This window comes from Tetrao urogallus (assembly GCF_951394365.1).
Source record: "Tetrao urogallus genome assembly, chromosome: 2".
NCBI classification, from domain to species: domain Eukaryota; kingdom Metazoa; phylum Chordata; class Aves; order Galliformes; family Phasianidae; genus Tetrao; species Tetrao urogallus.
Window position 1 is genome coordinate 106139914 of NC_136814.1, and position 24380 is coordinate 106164293.

Below are 24380 nucleotides of genomic sequence, written 5' to 3' on the forward strand. Positions count from 1 at the left end.
CCTCTGTGGGATCCTGCTCCTCTTTGGAGACCCCATGGGAACCGGGCTCATGCTAAGCCTGCAACACAGCATCCTATCCGCCCTCTGCACTTTGGGATGAAGCAGAGCCCCCCTAAACCCCCTTTTTTCCCCCACCCCGCTGCCATCCTTACCCGCTCCTGAAGCACTGCAGGACTCGGCCTCCAGCTTCTCCCCCTTCCCTCGGCCGGTCTCCTGCTGTCCTGCCGGGTATCAGCCCTTATCTCCTGGTTATCTCTCCCGCTGCTAAATTCAGCCCGGCAGAAGGGGTTCAACCTGGGGGATCTGCTGGTTCAACCCAAATCCGCCCCAGGAGTTGGTTCTCTGGCCGTAGTTCTCCACTCCAGACGGCCCTGGGTTTTCTAGGATCCATCCACTGCACAGAAAACAGCGGCTCATTTTGCTTTGCTCCCCTTCCGGCGGCGTTTGGTGGGGTTTCGCCTTCGCGAGCAATGAGTGGTGAGTCCTGAAACTGAGCTTTCTGCCCCCAAAACCAAAGGACCAAAACGCAGTGCCTGCTCCATCCTACAGCCCAACCTCGGCGTCCCCAGTGGGTCTCCCTCGTGTGAAAAGAGCACTGCAACCCTGTGGGAGGAGGAATTGGGCAGGGGGCTGCTCCCCACTGAATCAGAGGCACCGTTCAGCCCCCACTCGTGGCTGTGGGGTGACACGGCCACACGTGGGGCAGGGCAGCTGGAGGCCAAGCAAAAGCTTAATTTAATTCCCACCTGCTCCCCCCCCAGAGCCCTCCCTGCAGTTCTCAGCCTCCCCACATCAAACACCAGCCCCGGGGGAGGGGGGGGGGGGGGAGTTGGCCATTAGCAGCTTAAAGCACCGGCCCTACCTGCGGGACAAAGGTTTTGCTCCAGGGCTTCTCTGTCTCTCACCTTTCCCGGCTGCTCCCCCCTTCCCTGACTTCTCCATCTCACCTCCCCCCCAGCCCTAGGCCCTGCTCTAACCTCCTTACCCCCCCCCACCTCGCCCCGAGGTGGGCTCCTGCATCCCCTTCCCATCGCCCGGTGCTGGTGTAGGACGGGCCGGGGTGGGGGGGTGGGGGGAGGTTGGACGGGGAGGAGACTGCCCGAGGGTTTTAAGCAGCCCGGCCCCACTGTTGAGGGGGGGGAGCCGATGGATGGATCCCGGTGGGAGAAGCTAAGGCCAAGCAGAAGCTAAAGGGGACCGGGACTGCTGGCTGGGGACCTGCTGAAGGTGGGGAAGGTGGGTGGTGGGGAGGGGTGGGTGAAGGACAAAATCCCATCACCGGCCACAGTTCGGTCAGGGCTGCGAGGTTGGACCCACGCAACACCGCTCCATCCGCCTCCAGCGCTGGAGAAGGGAATCGGGGTGGTTCGCCGGCTCCCCATCGCTCTGGATTGCACTCGGACACCCATCTGGGGTTTGGGGGGCCCCGCTGCGAGATGTACCAGAGCTTAGCCATGGCGGCGAACCCTGGCCCCCCGTCCTACGAAGGGGCAGGTGGCTTCATGCACGGCGCTGCCGCCGCGTCCCCCGTCTACGTGCCCACCACCAGGGTCCCCTCCATGCTCCCCAGCCTGCCCTACCTGCCCAGCAGCGGCTCTTCCCAGCAAGCCAGCCCCGTCTCCAGCCACTCCATCTGGACTCAACCTGGAGCTGAAAGCGCCGCATACAACCCCGGATCTTCCCACCCGCCCGTGTCACCTCGCTTCTCCTTCTCCACCAGCACTCCCATCCCCTCCACCTCATCACGGGATGCAGCGGCGGCTTACAGCAGCTCCTTGAGCCTTTCTGCTAACGGGAGGGAGCAATACGGCCGGGGCTTCGGCAGCTCCTACTCCAGCCCTTACCCAGCGTATGTGAGCCCCGAAATGGCCACCACTTGGACTTCTTCGCCCTTCGACAGCCCCATGCTGCACAACCTGCAGAGCAGAGGGACGCCCGCGGCCGCCCGGCACGCCAACATCGGTGAGCAAACCACCCTGAGCCAGGGGTGGGGTGGGAGAAGGGAGAAGGGAGAAGGAAGAAAGGAGAAAGGAGAAGGGAGAAGGGAGGGTTTCACTCTGTGTGCTCCCCAAATCTTTATCCGTGCATCCTTTTCTCTGGCGGGTTTCGAATGCATCTCTGCTGGAGATGCAAAATTTTGGGCTTCCCCGTAGGTTGTGCCGGGATGGACGCAGCCCAACCGTTGCAAAAAGTCCTCAAGGGATGCGATTCCAAAAGAAAAAAAATGTGAAAGTTAAATGGAGGTAGGCCTGGAGCGGCCAGAAATCACGTGCCGAGCTCCCATGGAAGGGTTTGCTCTGCAAATAGCTCCGTGAACATTCTGGGACCATCCCATTGCAGTTTGCAGGAGCACACAGGCAGCCCCTTCCCGGGCTTGGTTTTGGTGCAGAAGGGGGAAATTCAGGGACTGAATGCATGAGAGAAGTTCAGTGTGTGAATCTCAGCTCTCTGCTTTGTGCTGTGTCCTCTTTGTAGTTTTTGGGAAAACTGGGCTGGGAAAAAATGACAGAGGTGAAGCAACGTATCCACTTTCATTCTTACAGCCGCTGGCACCTGGTTTTGCTATTTTGGGGTCCCCCCAGGTGGCTCAGCGCAGCTGAGTGCCCCAGAATTGAATTTCAGAGCCCCCATTGCCAAAAAGCCATCCGGGATCCCTTGAGCCGATCCCCGCCTGCGGCCGACACCCGAATCTCCATAAGCAGCCCCGTCCTAACACCAAAGAAATCGCCCCACAAGGCTTAACATATTGCTGCTGTATTTTGGATAGAATAAAAGGAGAAATGGAGAGAAGAGTGGGGCCGAGGGACTGCCCTTATAAATCTCCTTCTGTTGCCCATGGTCTCGTTGTGGAGCTATTGCTGTTAGCTTTGGGTTTAACAAAACGAAAGGCGAACGGCTCGCATTCGTCGGCTGATAAATTTCAGGATTGCACTTTTTAACCTGCGTTTTAGAGAGCACTTTTCCCACCTTGTCCCATGGGATTTTCTCAGTCTTTTGCATTATTTTTAGGTGTTATCAAAGTGAAAGTCGGGTGTCGGCGAAGGCTTGGCCTTGCCGATGCCTTTTGCGTTTCTTCGAGCATTAAGAGATTGCTCAAAATGGGGAGCAGAGCAGGGATAGAGGCCATTGAGGAAGGGATGTGGGGAAGCTGTGCGATGGTGGGTGTGCAGGAAAGCCAGGAGCTGCCGAATTGGATCATTTATGCATTTGTATTTGACTACCGTGGCATCTCTTCTCATGGGAAAAAAATATACCGCCTTTATGCAGCGGTCACGAATGACTTCTGAGCCATAAAAAGCGCTTAAGAAAATGAAATGATCAACAGGAAGACTTGCAGTTGCAGAAATACCGGGCAACATTCAGGTGATTTGGGGGTTCCAAGCCCTGTGCTGAGCAGAGCTCTGTGCTGTTGCCCCTCGGCTGTGGCCTCCCCGTGCTTTGTGCCGAGCTCTCACAGCACCGCGCCGATGGCACGAAGCTGCCCAAAATTCAGGGTGCAGGCAGAAAGGGGGATGGCGTGGAAGGCAGCTCCGTGGTGGGCAGCTTGGGGTCCAAGCTCCTTCCTTGGCCTTTCCTTAGGATATTTCTTTCTCCGCACAATCTCTGGGTGGAAGCATTGCCCTTGGCGCAAGGCTCTGTGAAACCGAGCGGTCCTTGCAGCACTTTCATTTTCCTCCTGTGATTTTGCTGAGTGGAAAATGCCGCCCTACGACCGCTTTAATTGCAGAGCAGTCCGTCAATACCATAATATTAGTTATTATTATTTCTAACGAAGCTCAAGCGCACGCATAGTTGGGATTGCAGACTCAGACATGTAGTCTACGCGATTGGGAACGACATTTATTTCCCACTGATAAGCAGGGCTGCAGGAAAAGCTCAGTGAAACCGTACTCGAAGGTGATAGAAAACAATACTAAAAGAAATGCTTTCTTGCTTTTCCCTAATAGGAAGGATTTGGGGGGCCATAGCAGCTCTGTGGCATCAAACAGCAGTCTGGGAAGCGTAAATAAATATAGGGAAAAATAAAACTGATGCGTGTTCACGATGCCCCATTTGGGCTTCTGGAGGTATGTCTGGGGAGCACTTCATTACCCCGCAGGGAGGATCAGAGCTGGCAGCCCAAGGCCGTGAACTTGCTGCAGGTGTGGGATGGGACATGGGCAATACCCCTCCAGGAGCCCCTCCTGCTGCTCCCAGCTGCCCCAAAATACCTGAAATCCACCCTAAAACCAGTGCAGGAGGGTAGTTTGCCCCTTCCCCCTGGCCAGGCAGAGACGAGTGTGGATTGAGGCGATTTGCAGCAAGGGGACGGCGGACAGATGCTGCTTCCCCATCCCACTGCAATTTCACCGCAGTGTGATTATGTTTCTTTCACTGCAGCCGGTGCAAACTTCTGCAAAACAGAAGAAAAATGGAAGCAAAATAGAAGGGATTTTTGTTTGTTTGCTGCTCCATTTCTTCTTCTCGCTGTTTTTTTGATTTTTCTTCACTTTTTGCTCCAGCGTCCAGAGGAGGCTGAATTTTGCTGCCGTGCTTGGGAGCACTTCAGGGCATGGGACATTTTGTAGAATTATGATGGGATCATAGAATTGCAGAACTGCAGAACCACCGAATCACCAAATTACAGAATTGTAGAATCGAAGAATTGTAGAACTGTGGAGCGGTGTAATCATTGAATTGTTGAACTGTAGAGTTGTAGAATCATAGGAATGTAGAACTGCAGTCAAAGGATCACAGAATCACTGAATTGTAGAATTGTAGAGTCATAGAAACATAGAACTGTAGAATTGTAGGATCATAGAATCATTGACTCGTAGAGTCACAGAATCATAGAATTGTTGAATCATGGCATCACAACCATACGTAGGGCAGCTGCTGGCCCTTTGCATTTCATTCCATCTTTTGCCAAGTCCCCGACCAGGCACTGCAAAGATCAAAGCCCCGAGCAGGCGCTGTGCTCAGTTGGAAAATGTTTTTTCGGTGCTGTTGGGAGATTGGGAACCAGATCTTAACACTTTCCCATAGGGATGCGAAGAGCTTTTCCTGGTAGCATCCCCAGGCCAGCATTTCCAGTGACTCATCGCTTTCGGACACCCCCTGCCCTACCCGCAGATGCCCCGGGGCAACATTGAGAAGGATGAGCTTTGGCTTTTGCTCAAAGGCACGGCTCTGAACGCTTTGGCTTTGGGCTGAGGAAGGCATTCCAGGATGCTTTATTCCTCAACTTCTTTCCCCTTTGCAAAAAAAAATCACCACTAAGAGCAAACTGATCAATCACAGCCCTCCACAATTGTCACCGCGGCCATAGAGCACGGTGTGGGACTTGAGGGCAAAACCAAACAACTAAGGGATAGGGATGCAGGATTTGAGCGTGCTATTAATTTCTTTACCCCCCAGGCATCCCCAAACAACATATTTAAAACTGCAAAGAAAGTGGCAACAATAGATCAATGATGTAGATCCGTCATTGGAAACGGCGCTCGATACAAACAGGCATGTTGCACAGAACAGCTGCGGCGCAGTACGTGCTACATATAAGATCATGTACTACACATTTTGTATATATATTTATGTGTATATATTTGCAAAGCAGAGGAATCGAAGGCAATGGGAGGTGGCTCCAAGTCTAACACTTTAACAAACCAGGATTTGTTATTTTTTTCTCCTTTGAACACAAATTTCAAGGCGCGTTTTTATCCCTGTAACAAAAGCAATGATTTATTTCCTCAGAGCACAGCCCATCATTCCCTCTTTCTGCATTTATCTCCATCAGTTTTGGGGTGAAAAATATGAAATCCTTGGAAATAGAGGAGGGTTTATCTGGGGGTGTTTAGCAGAGGGAATTGGACCCGATCCTGTTGCTCCTGTGCTCTTCTGATGATGGAGGAGCCTTGGCTCGGCTGGCAGTGGTGCTCTTTGCTTCTCTAAAATGGAGAAATATCCCTTCCTTTTTTTCTTTTTTGAATGGAAAAACCCAGTGGTTGCAATGTTTAGGGAGCTTGGTACCATTGGCTTGGAAAAATCTTTCCTTTGCAGCAATGCACGGACCAGCAATAAATCCCAAGCCAGGTGAAAAAGCAGCAGGAGCACTGAGAGGTGAGCAGGGATCCGTGCCTGGAGGTCGGCAGTGTTGGGGCTGTGAGAATAGGGATGTGAAAAAATGCAATTTTCAGCATACACGCACACAAAACCAAGAGTTAAGAGCTTTGTTCAAGTATAAAACTCCAAACTTTCAATGCTTTTTCATTGGCGAAGGGCTCTGCATTGAAATTTTTGCTCCTTGAGACCCGCTGAGCTTTGGGCAGATCGGGAAAAGAGCTGCAAGCAGGCCTCTTTTTTTGGACATTTTGTCCCCAAATTCCTTTCCACATCTATAAGCCTGGCGTGCCCTTCGGTATCGTTTGCTTACCAAAAAGGGGTGCAGAGATGGGGCTCGTGGGGCTGCTGGGGGCAGAGGCAGACGCGCCGATGTTTGCAATGCGGCCGCGCTGCCGAAACCCGAAGGCCGAGTTGTGTCAGGACGGCTGGCTGGGTGTGAGGGACGTGTGTAGTTATGCAGAGGATGGGGAATATTCAGCTCTTCCCCCTGCAGATGGGTCCCGAGCTCCCGCTGCTTTCGGGCTGTCTGGCAGGAAGGTGTAAATCCGCCTTTTGCACGCGCCTGCGAAACGCCGCTTAAATAAGCGGGGAAATAGGAGAGAACGTGCTTCTGCATCCCAAATGATGCCAAATAACGCAATCGAATTTCAACATATTGTTAGAGGGGGGTTTGCTCATTTGGGGGGGTGAGGGAAAAAGCAAACCCTTGGGCCAACATTGCCCAGAGCTGCCTATTACCGTCCTGAAGCACGGCGAAATACTAAACCCCTCCAACCTTCCACGAGCTGTCCTCACATGATCGGTCACGGCGACCGGTCCGAGCTGTAAATACATCCATAATGACAAATTAAAGCCAATTATCTGCCATTCCTGAGCAGTGAGGTCCTCAGACGCGGGTGCTCACATGTGCGTGACAGCGGCCGAAAATAATTCCATCGTCATTGCCTCCTGCAATGGGGGACGAGTGAACGGAGGGCTCTTCTGGAAATCCCTGCGCTGTGCACACTTTGCAAGACCTCCTGTGAGGTGACTGCAGGGATGGGTTTTTTTCCTGGGGGTGTTCAGATTTTTGGGGTTTTGCTTTGGGAAAGCAGAGCGCGGAGGAGAGGTCCCGGCAGCTGGGCTGTGTTTGCAGCATTTCCCGTGTGCCCGAGCAAAGCCAAGCCATGCACTCAGCTGGGATTTCTCTCTCTGTGCACAAGCAGGAGTTGGGATCTCTCCCCCAGACAGAGATTCCTGAGCCTAGCAGGGATCTGACCCCGTCATCGGCGCTGAAATGGCTCAGCCTTCCTTCTGCTGTTGGCAGCGCCTGGGTTTTAAAGCCAAGTTTGGGGCAGCACCAACTGGAAGTGAAAAGTGATTTTTTTTAAATTTTTTTTTGTGTGTGTGTGTGCTAAGATGTGCTTAGTGATATTTCTTTTTCCTGGCTGTTTTCCTGCACGGTGATGGGTTTTGGATAATTCTCTTTGGTGGCTCTGGTCACCCATAGCCCCTGTAGGACTCAGGAGGGGCAAAACTGTGTCTTTCTGCTGCTGAAATAAGGAAAGTGTTGTGAGCTGAGCACCCTGCCCCAGTGCTCAGCCCCTGTGCGCTGCCCCGTGCCTCAGTTTTCCCACTGGCTCCATCCAGGTATTCCCCGCCCGCTCTCAGGAGGTGTGTTGTGCTCATCACGGGCACCAAATTTCCTTTTGGATTTGCATCTGGAATGCAAACATTTTAAAAACTGAAAACAAAACAAAACAACACCACCACAACACCTTGCCTGCTCTGAGTTGAAAGCATTCCCATCTGAAAGCAGGAGGCTGGGATCTGGCGCAGAGGTGCAGACCATTGCAAACAACTCAGGGACCTGAAGCTTTTCTCCCCATAAACCAGAAGCACTTTCTTTTTCCTTTTTGGAAAGTGGCCGCAGGGTTTGCATGGTGCAGCACGAAGGGGTTTTCTGGTTTATTTTTATTTTTCACGACCCGTAAAGCTGGTGAGCCCCTTATCAGAGCCAGCTGGGCTCCACAGCTTTGGGAAGGAATCGGAAATTCAGCTTGTTTGTGAAGGAGGGGAAAAAAAATTCATAGAAAGCCAGGGAAAGTGAGTTTTCCATTGGTGGGGAAGAGGCAGCTGGAGCAGGGCTGCGTGGGGCTGAGCTCTTCCCTCCTGGTACTGGCTGCTTCTGAATCTGGGATCACAAAAGCCCTGTCTGGAAATGGCTCCTAATCCCTGAGGATGAGGTGTGTGTCTGCTGGGAGCATCTCAGGAGGAATCCTGCCTCCATCTTCTAGAGCCGTGTTATTATTATCTGGCTGTAGGTGTCCCTGTTCATTGCAGGGAGTTGGACCAGATGGCCTTTAAAGGTCCCTTCAGCTCAAACGATTCTGTGATTATGCACGAGGCTTTGCTTTTCCAAGAAGGGGAAGAGGCAGATTTGGGGGCAACAGGAAAGCTGGGAAACCTTAATTCCTGTGCGCTCGCACTCCAGAAGAAACAAAAAATGCATACATTTGTTTGCAAGCCAAGCTGTTGGGTTTGTAAGCCAAGGAGCCGCCGTCATTTAACATTCAGGACTCAAAGTGCTGGGGCTGTAAATAAGAGCAGCAAGGAAGTGAGACCCAGCCATCAGGGCTCCTCTGAGCCACCCATTCGGCTCCAGGTGTCTGCAATGGGTTTGGGAAGGGCTTGCTGGCCACAGGGCTGGCTGCTGGGAAGGCTGCTGAGCTGGGACATGCTGGGTGCTGCAGCTGCTGGGGGGTTTCTTCTCCTCGTGGTCTCCTGGGCTGGGAGGATCATAGAATCATAGAATAGCTTGGGTTAGAAGGATCATTCAGTTCCAACCCCCTGCCACAGGCAGGGCTGCCAACCACTGAATCAGGCACTAGATCTGGCTGCCCAGGGTGCCCTCGTGCCCTGAATTCTGGGCACAACTGAGGTTTTTCTGCACGGCTTTCTCTATTCAGTCCTTCCTTTTGTCCCCTCCCAGAGGACGGGCAGGCTGCGTGCCCCTCGCCCCCTCTGCAGCCATTTCTGTTTCCAACACCCCGTCAGACTCTGTCACCTCCCTTCACACGCGATCAATAACAACGAGTGAGCAGGTTAATTATAATCACAGAATAAACGCCGCGGTCTCAAAGTTCGCTCCACTCGAGCAGCATTTCAAAACGAGTGGACGACGCCAAGAAACTTTCATTGATTCGTCCGGGACAGGTGTGGGAGTTTGAACCTGTCCCCAAGCTGATCTGATTCAAGACTACTCCATGTTGGTCCTTATCTCGACTTTCGCCTATCTTATAATGCCTGTTATTTTAGATAAAAAGTCCAATCAATTGGGTTAGAAAAAACTGCGAGTTGCATGATGCCCTGATAAGTCGGGTACCTGCCTGGGCTGCACTTTCTGAGCGCTGAGCTGACCTCTGCAGATACTTTATCACAGAATCGCTCCGTCCACGGCCCCGCTTGGCTCTGAGCTGCCTTCCTATCCAGAAAGGCATCAAACAGGAGAAGGGACAGGCATTAGACAGAACCACCGTCCTGTGTAACACCAGGAACTGTAGACAAAGGCTCTGCTTGTGCCTGGCTGTCTTCCTCTGGGGGTCCTATGTCCCTAGTGGGACTTTGAGCTGGGCTCCAAGCCCTGAAGTCCAAATGAGTGAGCTAAAAATATGGGGCAGGGGCCTCAGTGTGCACACAAACATCACATTTAACACTGTCATGGGGCTCTGACATATCAAGCAATATATAGCCTCTGCAGTTCATCTATTACTACACATGGTATATACATATTTTATAGCATGTAAGACAGGCATTTATATATGTGTGTATGCATTATATTTGTGTATATGTAGTATATATATCTAATACTACACATAGTTATGTTCTGTATAGCCATAGAATAATAATTCTAATAACAAAAGCAAGGAGAACTGATTAGCAATGCTCCCTGCTTGGCTAAAGCAGCATTCTGTAGGATATAGTATATCTGTATGAATGGATATGTCTATGAAGCTTGTATGTGCATACATACAAACATGCACATATAATACACATACAATAATAATAATACAGCTAGTTTTATTCCTACAAGCAAGATTGACTCAGATAAATATCCTACATAGAACTGTAGAATCATTAAGGTTGGAAAAGACCTTTAAGATCATCTAGTCCAAGTGCTGACTGATCTGCACCGCTCTGTACAAACAAAATCTAAAATAATGAGTATCTGGAATGGCAGCGTGGCAGAACTGCAGGTTGCAAGGGATGCCTGGAGATGTCCAAACCCAACCTGCCCAAAGGAGGGCCACCACCTTCATTGGCTGTGATCTGCATTAGCTCTGGCTTTGTCTTGATGGAAACGCCCAGGAGTAAAAATGCTCTCACCTCTCTGGGTATCCAACTCACCTCCTAATGAAACTCTTACCCTAATGCCCAGCTTGTCCCATGTGTCTTCTCCCACTGCTGAGTTTGCCTGTTGTCAGCATATACCCAGATAACTTCTCCCTAATACTTCTTTGTCATGGCCCTAAATAGCATCAGTTTCCTGGCCCCAGAACTGGCTCTGGCTTTAGTCCACTCAGGTCACTTCTATAGACAGATAAATGGCTACCATCAAACAGATGCTGCAGTAGATGCATGAGCACAGAGCATTGGGTTCCAGTGGTTTAAGGACCTTCAGCTCGATCTGTTGGGCTCCAGCACCCAAAAGCACATGAAGACTGTGTCATGCTGGAAGATGAACCAGAGGCATTAGAAATCCAAAGTTTTCCTTGGCTCTGATGCTCTACATTTTTCCACCATCATCCTTTCCCCTGCAGTCAGCAAAGTAAAGCCTCTGCTAAGGCTCTTATTTGGAGATGGGATGTATTTCAAGGAGGAAAGCACTGGCTGATTTTCCTTTGTCTACTGAGAGAAAGACCATTTCCAGGTCCCTGCTGCCAAACAGACCCCATCCATGAGCTCTCCATGCTAATCTGAGATTTGTTAAAAAATATTTGGACAGTCGATAAGCAGAGGAATCTCCTGTTTATCAAAGAGCCCCAGATATTTACAAGTGTAAGAACTGTAAGTAGGATGAAGAAAGGGGAGGTCACCTTGGTGGGTGGGATCAGGTCTGCATCCCAGCAAAAGAAAGCAGACCTTGGAGCTCACTTGTGAATGCCTTTGCCATCAGCACAAGTTGTCGTTGAAGGGGCGGCCAGCGAGTTCTCTGAACAGCAAGAGCTTTTGCTGTGCCCTTTTGGGATAAGCTTTTTGCAGGATGTGATGGATGGGTTTGTGCCTGGTGGTGCCAGCAGCTGCTGATGGGGCAGGAGTAAGCAGGTAGGAATGGGTGGGGGGAACAAATGGGTCTGCTTATTGCCTCTGTTGTGCTCAAGTAGGGTGCTGATGTGGCTGTGATCTAACATGTGTCCTGTCTGTCTGTCATCAAAATAGCCTTCGTCTTGCACGTGTATGTGCACTAGTGTCTATATGTGACATATAGTCAGTGGACACGGGAAAAGGATGGCCTTACTCTAATGTAGCACAAGGAGTGTTTGCTGGACCCCCAGCCCATGTGCAGACACAGGACCTTACATCGTCAGGAGTGTCTGCATATCTTTCTCCTGGACAGCAGGCTGTGTGTCTTTTGGGTTTGAGCCATGGTGCTTCAGCGTGTGTGTGTGTGTCCCATGCAGCTCTGGTACGATATTTAGGCTTGAGGGTTTGGGACCTGGTGATGCCGGAGAGCTTTTCCAAGAAACCAGCTTGTCTCCAGTACCACCTCTTACTCCTTTCTGAAACCATATGCTGAGACATTCCTGGAGCAGTGCTTTAGTTTTCTCCACTCTCCCTTGCAGTGGACACACAGTGGGGCATGGAACAGCCTTTGTTCCTTCACAGTAGGTAAGATCAGTGTCACAAGGAGATGACTTGATCAAGGGAAGCTTATTGCAAAGCCAAGGCTGAACCTAACTCCAGGCACAGGATTTGACCAACCTTCCTCTCATGTCCCTCTAGCACATGATTTCAGCTGGTCCTTTGGCTGCCTCTACTTCTACTGTCCTTCAAACTGGGGAAAACATATCCACGAAGGAAAGGAATATGCTTGGCTATTGGCAAAGCTCTGTGCCATAGACCTTGGCTCACCACAGGCAGAGCAGGGAGCTTTGCAGAGGAGGGACACAATGTTCCCTTTGCCTTGACATGAAACATTTGGCCTGGGAACAGTTGTGCAGGAAGAGTCTCGCTCTGGTGTTTCACAAGGCAGAGGGGAAATGCATTTTGCCTTCTCAGAAGTGGCATGTGGCTCAGCCAGATTGTAGGTAGAAAGCTTCCTATGCAATGGAGTGGGGCCCTTGGGCTTGCAGGGGTAATGCTGCTTAGTCTAAGCAGCCAGTTCATGGTGGGGAGTTCTCCCCTTCCACCATTCTCTGCAGATCAGCAACCACACAGATGATGTCAGCTGTTCACACAGATCACAAGTGAGTGGGGAACTGCACTCCCAGCAGCAACTGGCTCACTGATGGGGACTCTCAGGCAGGCAGTGTCCTGCTGTCTCCCTGCCAACCACATATCTGGGTCCCATTTGTCTCTAAAACAGTGGGTAAGTGGGCAAATCTTGCCCCAAACCTCCCAAAGGGGAATCAGACAGAGAATAGGAAGGGGGAGAAAAAGCCAATGGGCAGAATCTGTTTTTACGGAACCATGCTCAGCTCCACTAGCTGATAAAGCACAAAGGCTTTCTGTTTTCCTCCATCTGCATGCCAAGCTGATGATGCCCCCATAGAAAAGGGAAAGACTCACTGACAGCTTTCTCTTGGCTGCAGATCTCTTTCAGGCATAAAAATGGGCTCTTTTATTTACAGTCATTCCCTATTTCTTCTGCTTTTGTCTCTCCTTGTTTTTCTGCTGCTTTGTTTTCCTTCCCAGTCCAGCGCTGCTCAGACACAATACTGGAACAAGAAGCAGTTTGAACAGCTGTGATCTGAGCAGGATGTTTCTGGTGGTTTTCTTTAGCACATAAAGCTTAAACTCCTGGAGTCCCGTGCAATTCATGGGAGACTCAACCCATGTAAGAGATGTGACTTTCAGCTCCAACAGCTGCAGCAAAACACTGATTAAAAGGACCCCAAAAGGGTAAAACTGCAGGAAGGACTTCCACAATGTCACTTTTTTGATGGAAACTGTTTTGGGATTTAGGACAAATTATCCTGAACAGACAGGAATGGTAAATCCCATTTCTCTCTACCATGCTGTTGTGGCTGTCCCTTGAATCAGAAGGTTCTGGTGACTCGGGACCTTCTCAGAGCCCAGTGTGTCCACGTGCCTGAGTGCCCAATGTCCTGTGCCTCAGCTGCCAGTGCCCCCAGGAGTCCATTTGGGATTCTGTATACACAGAAATGCGGCTCTCACCTCTTATCATAACAAATTGTTTTAGGAAACCGCTTCTCTGCAGAGAAAACTGCTCTCAGGCTCTGTTTAGAGCCTCTAAGTGCCTGCCTGTGTTTGAAGGACAGCTTCTCTTTTTCTGAGTTGCTTCACTGGCTTGAGAAGACACTTCTGCAGGGAGAAATGTTGATATTAAATATCCCTCCAGCTGTAAACAAAACTCCAGTGCTATATTAATGGAAGTCTCTTTCTCCCTAGCAAACAGAGAGGGGTTGAGGGCAGGAAGGGGCTGGAGGGCAGAAGAAAGGAGATGACCTTGTTGCTGTTTCTCATGCAGGTCTGACCTAAATGTGTGCAAGGAGGGCTCTTTGTCTCCTTCTAGAGGCTGGTTTGGGAGCAAAAACTTACAAACTGGCTGTTGGTTCTGGAGGAGTCAAAATCTCTCCACCAGAGGTGCTTCTACTGTTTTATTCCTTTGTGTTCACCTGCTGAAGGTGATTTCTCCCAGGATGTGAAATTTAAGGTTGTTAAAGAAAAGCCCTTCCTCACAGTCGGAAGGTCTGGGCCTAGGGATGGGTACACTGGCAGAGTTGGGGCTGGGAGAGATGGTCAAAGGACCCAGTGAGGGATGTGCAAGCTCTCTACAGACTCAAGCCTTGGGCAGCCGCCCCTTGATCTCCTTGGTTGTGTGAGAGCATCTCATTCTCTTGCCTGGGAAGGCAGAACTACTCAGATTTCAAGAAGGCTGTGTCCTCTGTGGAAGGAGATGCTGCCATGCCCCAGCCATGCTGGCTGTAGATGTGGGCTGCCTAGCATCTCTGATCTGCTTTCTCCTCTAGCCCTGCATTATCCTCACTGGTTGCTCTCTGTGGACCTGGCGGTGGATGTAAAGAACCACTCCCAGTGACTAAGGGCCATATGCATGAATGCTTTTTCCCCAATAGCCCTCACTGCCCCACTTAAAGAGTTGCTCCCAGCTCGTTAGGGACAAAATGTCCCATTGTGGAAAGTATTTCTGCCATTAGCGTGCTCAAGACGTCACCCAAGATTAGGAGACTGTTGTGCAATACGCAATTGACATTTCCTGCCCTGGGGACCTTGCAGCCTTCATAAGCAGTAGGTGTAAGGGGAAGAAGATCTGTTGTAAGCTGGTGACTGGGACCCGGCCAGGACCAAACCCACCCACTCAAGCTGGCTCATTTAGCATGGTTCTGTGATCTGCTCTCATGCGAGCAGCTCCTTCATGGACTAGGGGCAGGGTTTGACAAAGCATTAAAATAGAAAGCCTTTAGCATTAGCCAACACCAGGCTTAGGGATCCAACCCATAAAAAAAGGCCCAAATGATCACAAGACCGATATAATCTAAGATAAGGGTTGGGCAAAGTCACTCTGGGAGCTGAGCCTTCAAAGAGGAACACGAGACTTTCTAGCACACGTGGCAAGGGAGGCTGTTCCAACACAGGACTGTTTCTCTCCTAGCCCAACTGGCAAATGTTATCCTTTCCTTAACCCTGCTCCATACTTGGCTTTGGGAGGGGGACTCAATCTTTCGAGGAGGACCTCCTAGCAGAAAGGCTATTATAGAAGTCACCGGACGGGCCCATAAATCTCCATTATCAGCAGTGGCTCCTGCACCATGAAACGGAAATCATTGCCCTGAGTGCAACTGGGGGAGCCTTTCCTTCCATTCCATTGTTCAGGTCCCTCTGGGAGCCGTTCAGGCAATTTGCTGCCTGAATAAACGTTTCCTTTCTCGGCTGCTAGTACAAGGTGAGGGAACGAATAAGTGTCAGGGGATCTCATAATGCCAGGATTTAGAGCTCCAGCCCCAACACAGCAGCCAAGAAAACACATTGCTGCTTCTCATGAGGAGCCTCCAATCTGCTGTGCCTTAAGCCCTGTAATTTACAACAAAGGGCAAATGAAGCAATCAGCAAGCACGCCCCAAACTGGGTGCAGATTTGGACACCACGATATAAGAAGGACATAAAACTATTAGAGGGTCCAAAAGAAACCTATGAAGATGGCTCCAGAGCACTAGGAATGGCCTTGTCTCAGTGATGCTGTTCTCACAAGAACCCATGCATGGGAAGGGGTTCTTCATCCCAGTTATGCCCCTGAGGGAGGGAGGCAGGCGAAGACCATTGCCCAAACCTTCAAAAATGAGCAGCTGTTTTGAGTGCTTGGGTTTCCTGTGTCTTGGATGTCTGGCCACGTCAAACTGCGTGGGTTACTGCTGGTAAGGTCATCTTATTATTTTACAGACCCACACATAGGGCCAGTTCAGAAGACTCCTCTTCACAACTTCAGCCCTGAATTTAGTGATGCTGTGAAATTAGAGCACCTCTTTTAGGGAGCAATCTAGTCTCTTGCCTTTTCTCCATTGGTGCCAAAACGTGTTAGCCTCTTATTCACCGAAAGGTGCTCACTAAGACTGCATTGTCTTCTCTGAGCCAATCTTGAGCAGTTTCCAAGACACATCCTTCTAGAGAACATCCCTGCTGAGAGGAACTTGCCATCACCAAGCACGCCTTGAAGAAAGAGGGGCTATTTCTCTTCCAGGTGAGACTTGTTGAAGTCAAGGAGGCCTGACACGACTCTAAGAGTGGCTTTAATGCACTCCACAGATGTCATGTTGTGACTCAGCGCTGGGTGGTGCATGCAGGGGACGCACCCTTCTGCTATCTCCCCATGAGGCTGTCATTAAGGAGAGCCACCCTTGCACGGAACCTCAGCGTGACCTGGGAACAAAGTCTGCTCCTTCTCCATCTCTGGTTATTCCTATTTATTAGCGTTTCACAAGGCTCGCCTTTGTCTGCAGCTGAGAGTGGAAAACCATATTTGTGCTATCCTAACCAAGGGTTAGTCCAGCTCTTGACATTTCCAAAGTTTTTGCCTTTTTCTTGCTTTGATTAAAAACTCAGATTTTGGTTTTCTAGCATAAAATTCTCCAAGAAAGATTTTGTAATTATTATTCAACGGCACAACTGAAATCAGCCAAGGGTTTTAACTGTTGTCTTTGGATTACCCCTGCCATGCCCAGTTCTCCCTGGATTGTGTCAATGACTCTCGCTGACCTAGTTTTAAAGAGGAAAGCATTTTCTCACAAGATGAAAATCACTCTGAAAATAAAGTTGCTTTTTTTGGGAAGAGGGGGAAATGATTAATGCAAAACCTCAGAAATTTTGTAAGATGAAAAAAAAAAAAACGGTGAAATGTTTTCCTTTCTTGAGATTTTTCAAGGAAATGAGTTCCTTCCTGACCAACTCTTCCAATTCCTCCTCTTTTCAAAGGAAGTTTATTTGATCTGGATTTTGGCTGTGACTCAGTGATGATTTTAAAGGGCAAAGTGAGGCATTATGGTTGTAGCATCCCTGAGTCCACATGTACAAAAAACACTTGGAGTGATTCCCATCTTTCCTAAAACACCAGCATTGCTCAAAGGTAATGAGGTTTCCATAAGAGGCTGAGAAGATACTGGATTCCTTCACTTCTGGTTCCTGAGCTCTTTAGGTATACCCATTTCCTGTCTTCTAGCGTTTCCCCATTGCCACATAGTGTAATCTCTTGCCATTTTTAGCCTGGTTCTCTAGAGAAAACTAAGCTCCTATGAATCCTTTTCCATGCCTGGTTACCACTCCCACCTCAGTCATTTTTTAATCCTTTGGTTGCCCAAGGAGGCTGTGGATGCCCCATCCCTGCAGGTATTCAAGGCCAGGCTGGATGTGGCTCTGGGCAGCCTGGGCTGCTGGTTGGTGACCTGCACACAGCAGGGGGTTGGGACTGGATGAGCACTGTGGGCCTTTTCAACCCAGGCCATTCTATGATTCCATATAGACATATAGTTTTCTCCTGATTTTCCAAAAAAAGTTCATAGAGCAGGAGAAAACATGGCTGGTGTTTGAATGTAACCCTCACTAGATGGCAGAGAATCCACATGCGACCGAGACATAGATCTGCAAGAAATCCAGTTCTGTTGGTTTGCTGTTTGGGGAACTGACTTCCAGCAGAAAGCTGAGATTCTTGTACAGGCAGCAGGGGGGCAAGCACAGTGTATAGCAGTGTTGGTACCAGCATGCTGTGAGTTAATGCTATTCTGGTATGTGGTGGTTACAGGTCTCAGTGCAAAGCTTTTGCCATCCTCCAAAAGTCTCCTTTGTGATGCAGTATATTGGGAACCATGCTTTTTCAGAAGCCTGGTTTACTCCCAGTCTACACCAAGTGATGGAGCCTTTTGTTGCTATTTGTTCTTTTCTTCTTCTCTCCAATTAATTTCTTATCTAGCCTTCCTTTCTGCTGCTGATAGCAGAACATGTGAATGCCTTGGTTACTGTGTCTGGGTGGACGGGAAATCCAGAGGCAGGAATGGGTTTGTAACTCCATTTTCCAGAATAAATACCCTCCCCAGCCTGATCTCAACAGCTGATATTCTTCAAGTGGGATCAGCAGCAGCAATACGCATTTTCAAGGGCCTTGCCAACTGGATGTAGCTACATTCTGTGCTTGTATTTCATTAGGTGAAGTGTGTTGGGCTGATTGAGTTCTTGGCTTCTAGAGGGCTTTGTACATGAGGGTGAGCTGTCTCCCCAAGTGGTGACATTGTCGAGGTGCCCTGAGCTCTGCAGCAGCCTGCAGATGACAAGGATGGGACGCAGCCAGAAGGATGGGGCTGCCCCAGCCTTGGGCAATCACCTTACCATCATGTCACAGCCACAGCTGAGCCACGGTGGAGGGTGAACCTGGACTGTGGTGAGTGAATGCACCAGGATAGAGATTTGCATCCAAATCTGTGACACCTCTGTTTAGGAGCTGCTTCTCGCACCAATAGGGCAAAGGCATGAGAACATCTCTTTTCCTTGGCTCTCTACAGCAATTCTGCAAAGGGGCTGAGTAAGGAGCAGAGCTGTCGGGAGCACAGACAAGATTCTCTCTGCCCAGTGAGGGATGCCTGGGCAATTCTGCTCTGTGAGTCCAGGCTTGTGTTTTTCCATAGTCACAGGCAATTTGTCTGGACTGTAAACACAGCCGTTTGCCTGCCCCAATCTGTTTGCCCTGGCTATGTCCAGTTTTGAAAATTGGATAACGTCAGAGCAGAAGGGAAGGTTTCTATTTCTGTCTCCTTGTATCCGTGTCCCAGCACATCCCTGCTGCCACAGAAGCCTTCCAGCCAACACTGTGACAGGGAAAGGGGTTTCTCTTCCCAATAATTCTGTTGGCTTCCCTGTGGAAGGAAAGCTGTTTCTTGCACTTTATAAACTCTGATTGCTGGTGATTTCTTTGAACATCACTGCTGGGTTCAAATATTGAGAACCAGAGCAAAAAAAAAAAATCACGTACAGTTGCTTAACTAACCAAACATTTTCCTTTCTCTCCCATCATGGCAGCAGAATTTTTTGATGACTATTCAGAGGGGCGAGAATGTGTCAACTGTGGGGCCATGTCCACCCCGCTCTGGAGGAGAGATGGCACAGGGCACTACCTCTGCAACGCCTGTGGGCTCTACCACAAGATGAACGGCATCAACCGGCCCTTGTTCAAACCTCAGAGGAGGCTGGTAAGTCAGCAGCACACGGCGTATGCGGGGTAAGGCTGTGTGCAAGGATGGAGACAGCCAAGGTCAGGCTGGATGGGCTGTGAGCACTGGCGGAGCTGTGGGTGTCCCTGTTCAGTGCAGGGAGTGGGACGGATGGCCTTGAAGGGTCCCTTCCAACTCAAATGATTCTGTGATAAACCGGTGACAGCTAGGTGGTGATGTCAGGCATATTTCCATTCCATGGTCTCTATGTGCCTAACGTAGGTGGGTTTGGTCCAGGTTTCCAAACTCAGCAAAATTACATTCTGTTTGATGAGATATTGATCTAAGATATTGTACTGTTCAAACTAATTGTGCTCTCACTTCATGGTGGTCAGACATCTTTTCTGGACACCCTGTTTGCTGCCGTAATTGGAAAAGCTAAAGCAGAGCTTCTGGGGCAGGTGATCATCCCAAAGGCTATGGGGTCGGGATGGGACATTCATGGGGAATGGGAATATCTTGGTGTTGATATTCTGCCCATCCCAGCCTGCTTTGGAGGGGAGTTTTGGGAAGGGCTCTGCATCTGTGCCCCAGAGACACGGGGTTGTCACGGCCCCCAGGCAGCAAGGAGCCAGCAAGCCTTCCCTCACAGACTCATCTTCCATGTGGCTTCATCCTAAGCCTGCTCTGCACTTCACGTAGCACAAAGCTGACTCTGCTCAAACCCAGCCATTCCCTGCAAGTGCCTAAAATGACACTTGTGGTTTGAGCACAGCCACGGCCACCCAGCGCCCTCTGGTGAAAAGCCCTTCCAGCCATAGGCTGAGCCAAGCTGGTGGCGAGTTGGACTGGATGTTCCTTGTAGGTGCTGCCCTTCCAGCACTGGGTATTCTATGATTCTGTGACTTGGAGCAAACTCGCTGGGATCTGAGATGCTGCCGGAAGGCTGACTTGTTTCTTTTCCCTCTATTTTCTCTCACAGTCGGCTTCCCGTCGCGTTGGCCTCTCTTGTGCCAACTGCCACACGACCACAACCACGCTCTGGCGCAGAAACGCCGAGGGAGAGCCTGTCTGTAACGCCTGTGGGCTCTACATGAAGCTCCATGGGGTAAAACCTTTATTCCTTTTTATTCTTACGGGGAGGGTGCCCAGAGCACAAAGGTGACCCACAAATTAGGCCCAGATTCTTCCCTACCTAAAAGTCCTTTAGTGAAATACCTGCCAGTGGGGACTTTGTGCATACAGGGAGTGTCTGATGTATCTAGAATAGTCCCGTTGGAGTCAGAGGCAAGCAGAACTTCAGGATGCAAACCTCCAGCCCTTCTCCCACCAGTCAGTGGCAACCCCAAGTGGCAGAGATAGAGTCCCATTCTGATTCCCATTGCTACTGCTAGGGTTTTTTTACTCAATTCCATGCTCTCAAGGTTTTCCTGCTTCAGAACAGATGAAAGTGCGTTCATGGGAGAGAGGCCAAAGCTGGAAAACAAGATAGATGAGAGGAAGCCACTTAACCCAACAAATTCTTTCTATAAATCCCAGTATGTTTCTGACTGTGCAGTTGGTGAGCTCAGTGGGATCAGTTCCTAAGGGAGATTTCCCCATGCAGATTGGGTAGCTTTCCATAAATAGGTATTGGCCAGAAAGACATCTTCATCTCCAAGCTCAACAGGAAAGTAAAAAATCACTCAATATCTGTGCTGTAAAAAAGCCCATCTATTCCCATTCGGAAGCACACTTTGTAGCTTTGACATATCTGTCCATACAGCAATGCTAACCAGTGGCTTTGGGCTCCATTTTGTTGTTGCTTTCAATTAAATCAGCCGGGTTTTGTGGAGCTGATGAGGTAGAGCTGGAGTCGTGTCGTAGGTGACTGTATGGATGTACAGAAACCAATGCACTTGTATATCTGGGTTGACAGGTTCCAAGGCCATTAGCAATGAGAAAAGAGGGCATTCAGACAAGGAAGCGTAAGCCGAAGAACCTTAACAAAACAAAGACGCCAGCAGGTAAGCATTAAAAAGGAGAGCCAACTGTGTGTGTACACACGTGCAATCGTGTTTCTGGCCACTTGGATTTATGCTGCACGATTCAGACACCCAACGACAAAATGGGCTGATTCTTCAAAAAATGGGGAACGTTGGCATGTCTTTCAGCAGTAACAAAGGCCTTTCTGCTACTTTTTTGTTTTTAACCTACAGTAACTTTGAGTGCTTTGAAGTGAAAGGCCCTTGGGAAAAGTCCAATTTACCACCTGCTTTCCCACAGGTCCATCCAGCAGTGAGAGTCTTACCCCGACCACGAGCTCCACGAGTAGCAGCAGCAGTGCCACGACCACTGAGGAAATGCGCCCCATAAAAACAGAACCAGGGCTCTCATCTCATTATGGGCACCCCAGCCCAATTTCTCAGGTACAGAGGGCAGTGGGACAGAGATGGAACTGAGAATGGTAGATAAGGGGAGAAGAACATCTTAAAAACCTCTATAGCAAGAGGTTGCCTCTTTTCAGTGAAGTTCATAGTAGGAAATCTGGGATGGGGCAAAAAATGCACATTCTCGTCACCATGTTTACGGCACAGTGTGGATGCTCAGTGATATGCAGAAGTTCTGAATGGCCAAAATTTGTAGCAGCCCTGTTGAAAACGTGAGATTTCTTGTAGCTGGGCAGCTGCATAAGTCACATCACAATAAAATACCCATTCTCTTTGTAGGACTTGAGTTGTCCTGAGCAAGAAAAGCTTGGCAGTAGGACTCTAGTTTATCTGCACTGGTTGGATGTGCATTGAGAAATGTAGTCACACAGCCCTAATCTAACCCAGTCCCTGCAAAGGTAAATCCAGGCAGCAGGATGGCAGGGCTGTAGGGTACAGTGGGTGCTCTGCACCTTATCCACCACTAGATGTCTTAGGATCAGCACTGCATCCACGCGTGGTGAGTGTCCTGCTGAGCAACACCCAGGTCTGGAAGCTGATCTCTGTGAGCCTCTGTGGGTTTAATAATTATGCCTTGGCTAAGGATGCCCTGCAGTGTAGCACAACTGATAGAACAGAAGTGATAAATGATAGTTGCTCTCCTCTTGAGTTCGTATGAGGAACAGCAGTGTTTAAAAAGAAACAACCATGGAGAAAATGGTGTGTCATTGGGCTGGACTGACCCTGTACCTGCAGCCCTTTGCAGCAAGGTTGTTTCTCCTGCAGTCCACGGGAGGGCATTTGTGATCTAGGAATACCCAGGGCCAATGAATCCTCAAGCCTTGGGTGGTAAAATGATCGCTTGTGGCACTCAGAACAATTTGTCCCCTATGCAATACTGGTAAAAGGCAGGGTCTAGAAAAAGAAGGAGAGTCTGCCCAAAGCATCACGCATAAGCTACAATCTATGGCAAATCCTCAGACATGTTACTACTCCACATGAAGGGCTCCTCTATTATTTGAAGCTTTTTTTTTTACCAGGTTTTTCTTCTTCTGCAGGCATTCTCGGTCTCTGCCATGTCTGGACATGGATCTTCAATTCATCCTGCAATTTCAGCCCTGAAGCTTTCCCCGCAAGCTTACCAGTCAGCCATCAGCCAGTCTCCACAAACCAGCTCCAAACAGGACTCCTGGAACAGCCTGGTCTTAGCTGAAAACCATGGGGACATCATAACTGCATAAACTGGTCTTCCACCCATAGACTTGAGGCTGATCCACTGGAGAGGTGAAGAAGATGCCACGTAATAATCATGTCCATGTTGTTTCCCTCCTCCCCTGCTCTCCTGCCGTGGTGAGATGTTCCAACAAAGAGGTAAAGAGGACTTACGTGAAGTGTAGGAGAGCTCTTACAAAACAAGCCAAGACTCAAATCTCAAAGTAACTAATGGATTTGAAACCCTTTTCCTCCCTTCAAACAAGTTGCCTTTTATTTGATTGCCACCACCTTCTAAGAAATAGCCAGAAACACAAAGATGAACATATTTTTTTGTGGGGGGTTGTCTATTTAAAAACATTTGCCATTTGAGACTTGAGACAATGGTGGCACAGACACATCTTTTTCTCCTGTCATCATCCATGTGTTTCCTGACCAGAGGGAATGCCATCGTCGTTACCCCATTTCAGTGATCTTCCACCAAATGGAGCCAGTTTCAGAACAGTTTGTTGAACAGACACGCTGCGGTGGCTTTAGTGGATTTGATATGATCTAGGGCAGAGAAAAAAAAAGAGACCCACATCCTCATGCTCAGCTCATGCATCTAGAGCATTGCCTTCATTTCCTTAGGTGGTCTGAAAACCTAATGAATGTCTGTATTTAATAGTAACTCCTTTCCTATTTATCACTACAAAATCAAGGGACTGTGTTTCTAAAAGGCTGAGCCTGGAGAAAGTCTGTCTGAAGTCAAAGGGGGATATTGGAAGGAGAAACTTACTGGAAGCGGGTAGAGGAAACCCACCTTGGTCATCAAATCCTGGAGGAAACTGTTGGGCTTTTCCCTTACAAATAGCTACAAGCCAGGCTTAGAGATTATTGTAGAGCACAGCAAGTGAAAGTTTGCTCTTTAACACTGCTGTGCTGTTGCTTTTGAGACAGTTAATTTTTTCGCATACTTTTCTGTTGTCTTCATTGTCACTGATGAAATCTGATTGTCATTTATTTCTCACTGCACTCTGAGTGCCCACTGTTCCCCTAGCAGCTGGCTCATGATCATTTTCCATGTCTTAAGGATTTCACCTTTCACAACAAGAAAAGTCCTCAGCCTCTAATGGATGCAGGCAGGGGCCATTCTCTTTACTAAGCATGTGCATAGACTTGCTTGCCTGCAAGAGAAGCTTAACTCCATTCATACACAAGTATTAAACAAAACTCATGTGTTTACCTAACCATAAGCCTCTTAGCAACCAGAAAATTCTGGAAAATTGAGTTGGAAGTGATGCTAAGAGGCCACAGACTAATTCCCTTGCCCAAAAGGGATCAGTTCAACCTAACCTACCTTTAGTTGCTCTTTGTCTAACATGTGCTTAACAAAATCCAGCAATGCATACGCTACAGCTCCTCTGTGCAGTCTGAATGCTTCCACAGATGCTTGCCAGCATGCTTCCATCAGCGTTTCCAAGGAGGGACAGCTTTGCCTCTACAGGTAGAGAATTTCTGGGAGACCTCATCCTACAAGATTCTCCAGCCTTGCTTCTGTCTGCTCCCAAACTCCATTACCCTTCTTCTTGCCTTCCCAGCTCCTTCTTTTCCTCCCTGCATCCAGAACTTGACTATGGAACCAGGTGATACCAGAAGAGGGATGGTGCATCCCCACAAAATATGCTGAAGGATGTAAGGTGCCACCCTCCATCTTACACTCACACTTCACCATTCCCACAAAGAGTGTTTCTGACAAAATACCAAGATACGTGGCTTGGTGAAGAGGAAAGCCACAGACATGGTTGAAGCA

General features: G+C 49.3%; 1 protein-coding gene across 2 annotated transcripts; it reads left to right on the forward strand.

The window, feature by feature from the left end:
- Positions 1-1436: 1436 nt before the first annotated feature.
- GATA4 (GATA binding protein 4) lies at positions 1437-22617 on the forward strand (the record flags this gene model as incomplete). 2 transcript variants are annotated; one of them, XM_079532669.1, is made up of 6 exons in its annotated part: positions 1437-1962; positions 18838-19007; positions 19951-20076; positions 20887-20974; positions 21234-21376; positions 22435-22617. In XM_079532669.1, 6 exons carry the CDS (start codon positions 1437-1439, stop codon positions 22615-22617), a joined length of 1236 nt encoding a protein of 411 aa, XP_079388795.1. The 2 variants fall into 2 exon arrangements, with proteins under 2 accessions (XP_079388795.1, XP_079388796.1); XM_079532670.1 differs by having other exon boundaries at positions 18841-19007.
- Between the last annotated feature and the right edge of the window lie 1763 nt (positions 22618-24380).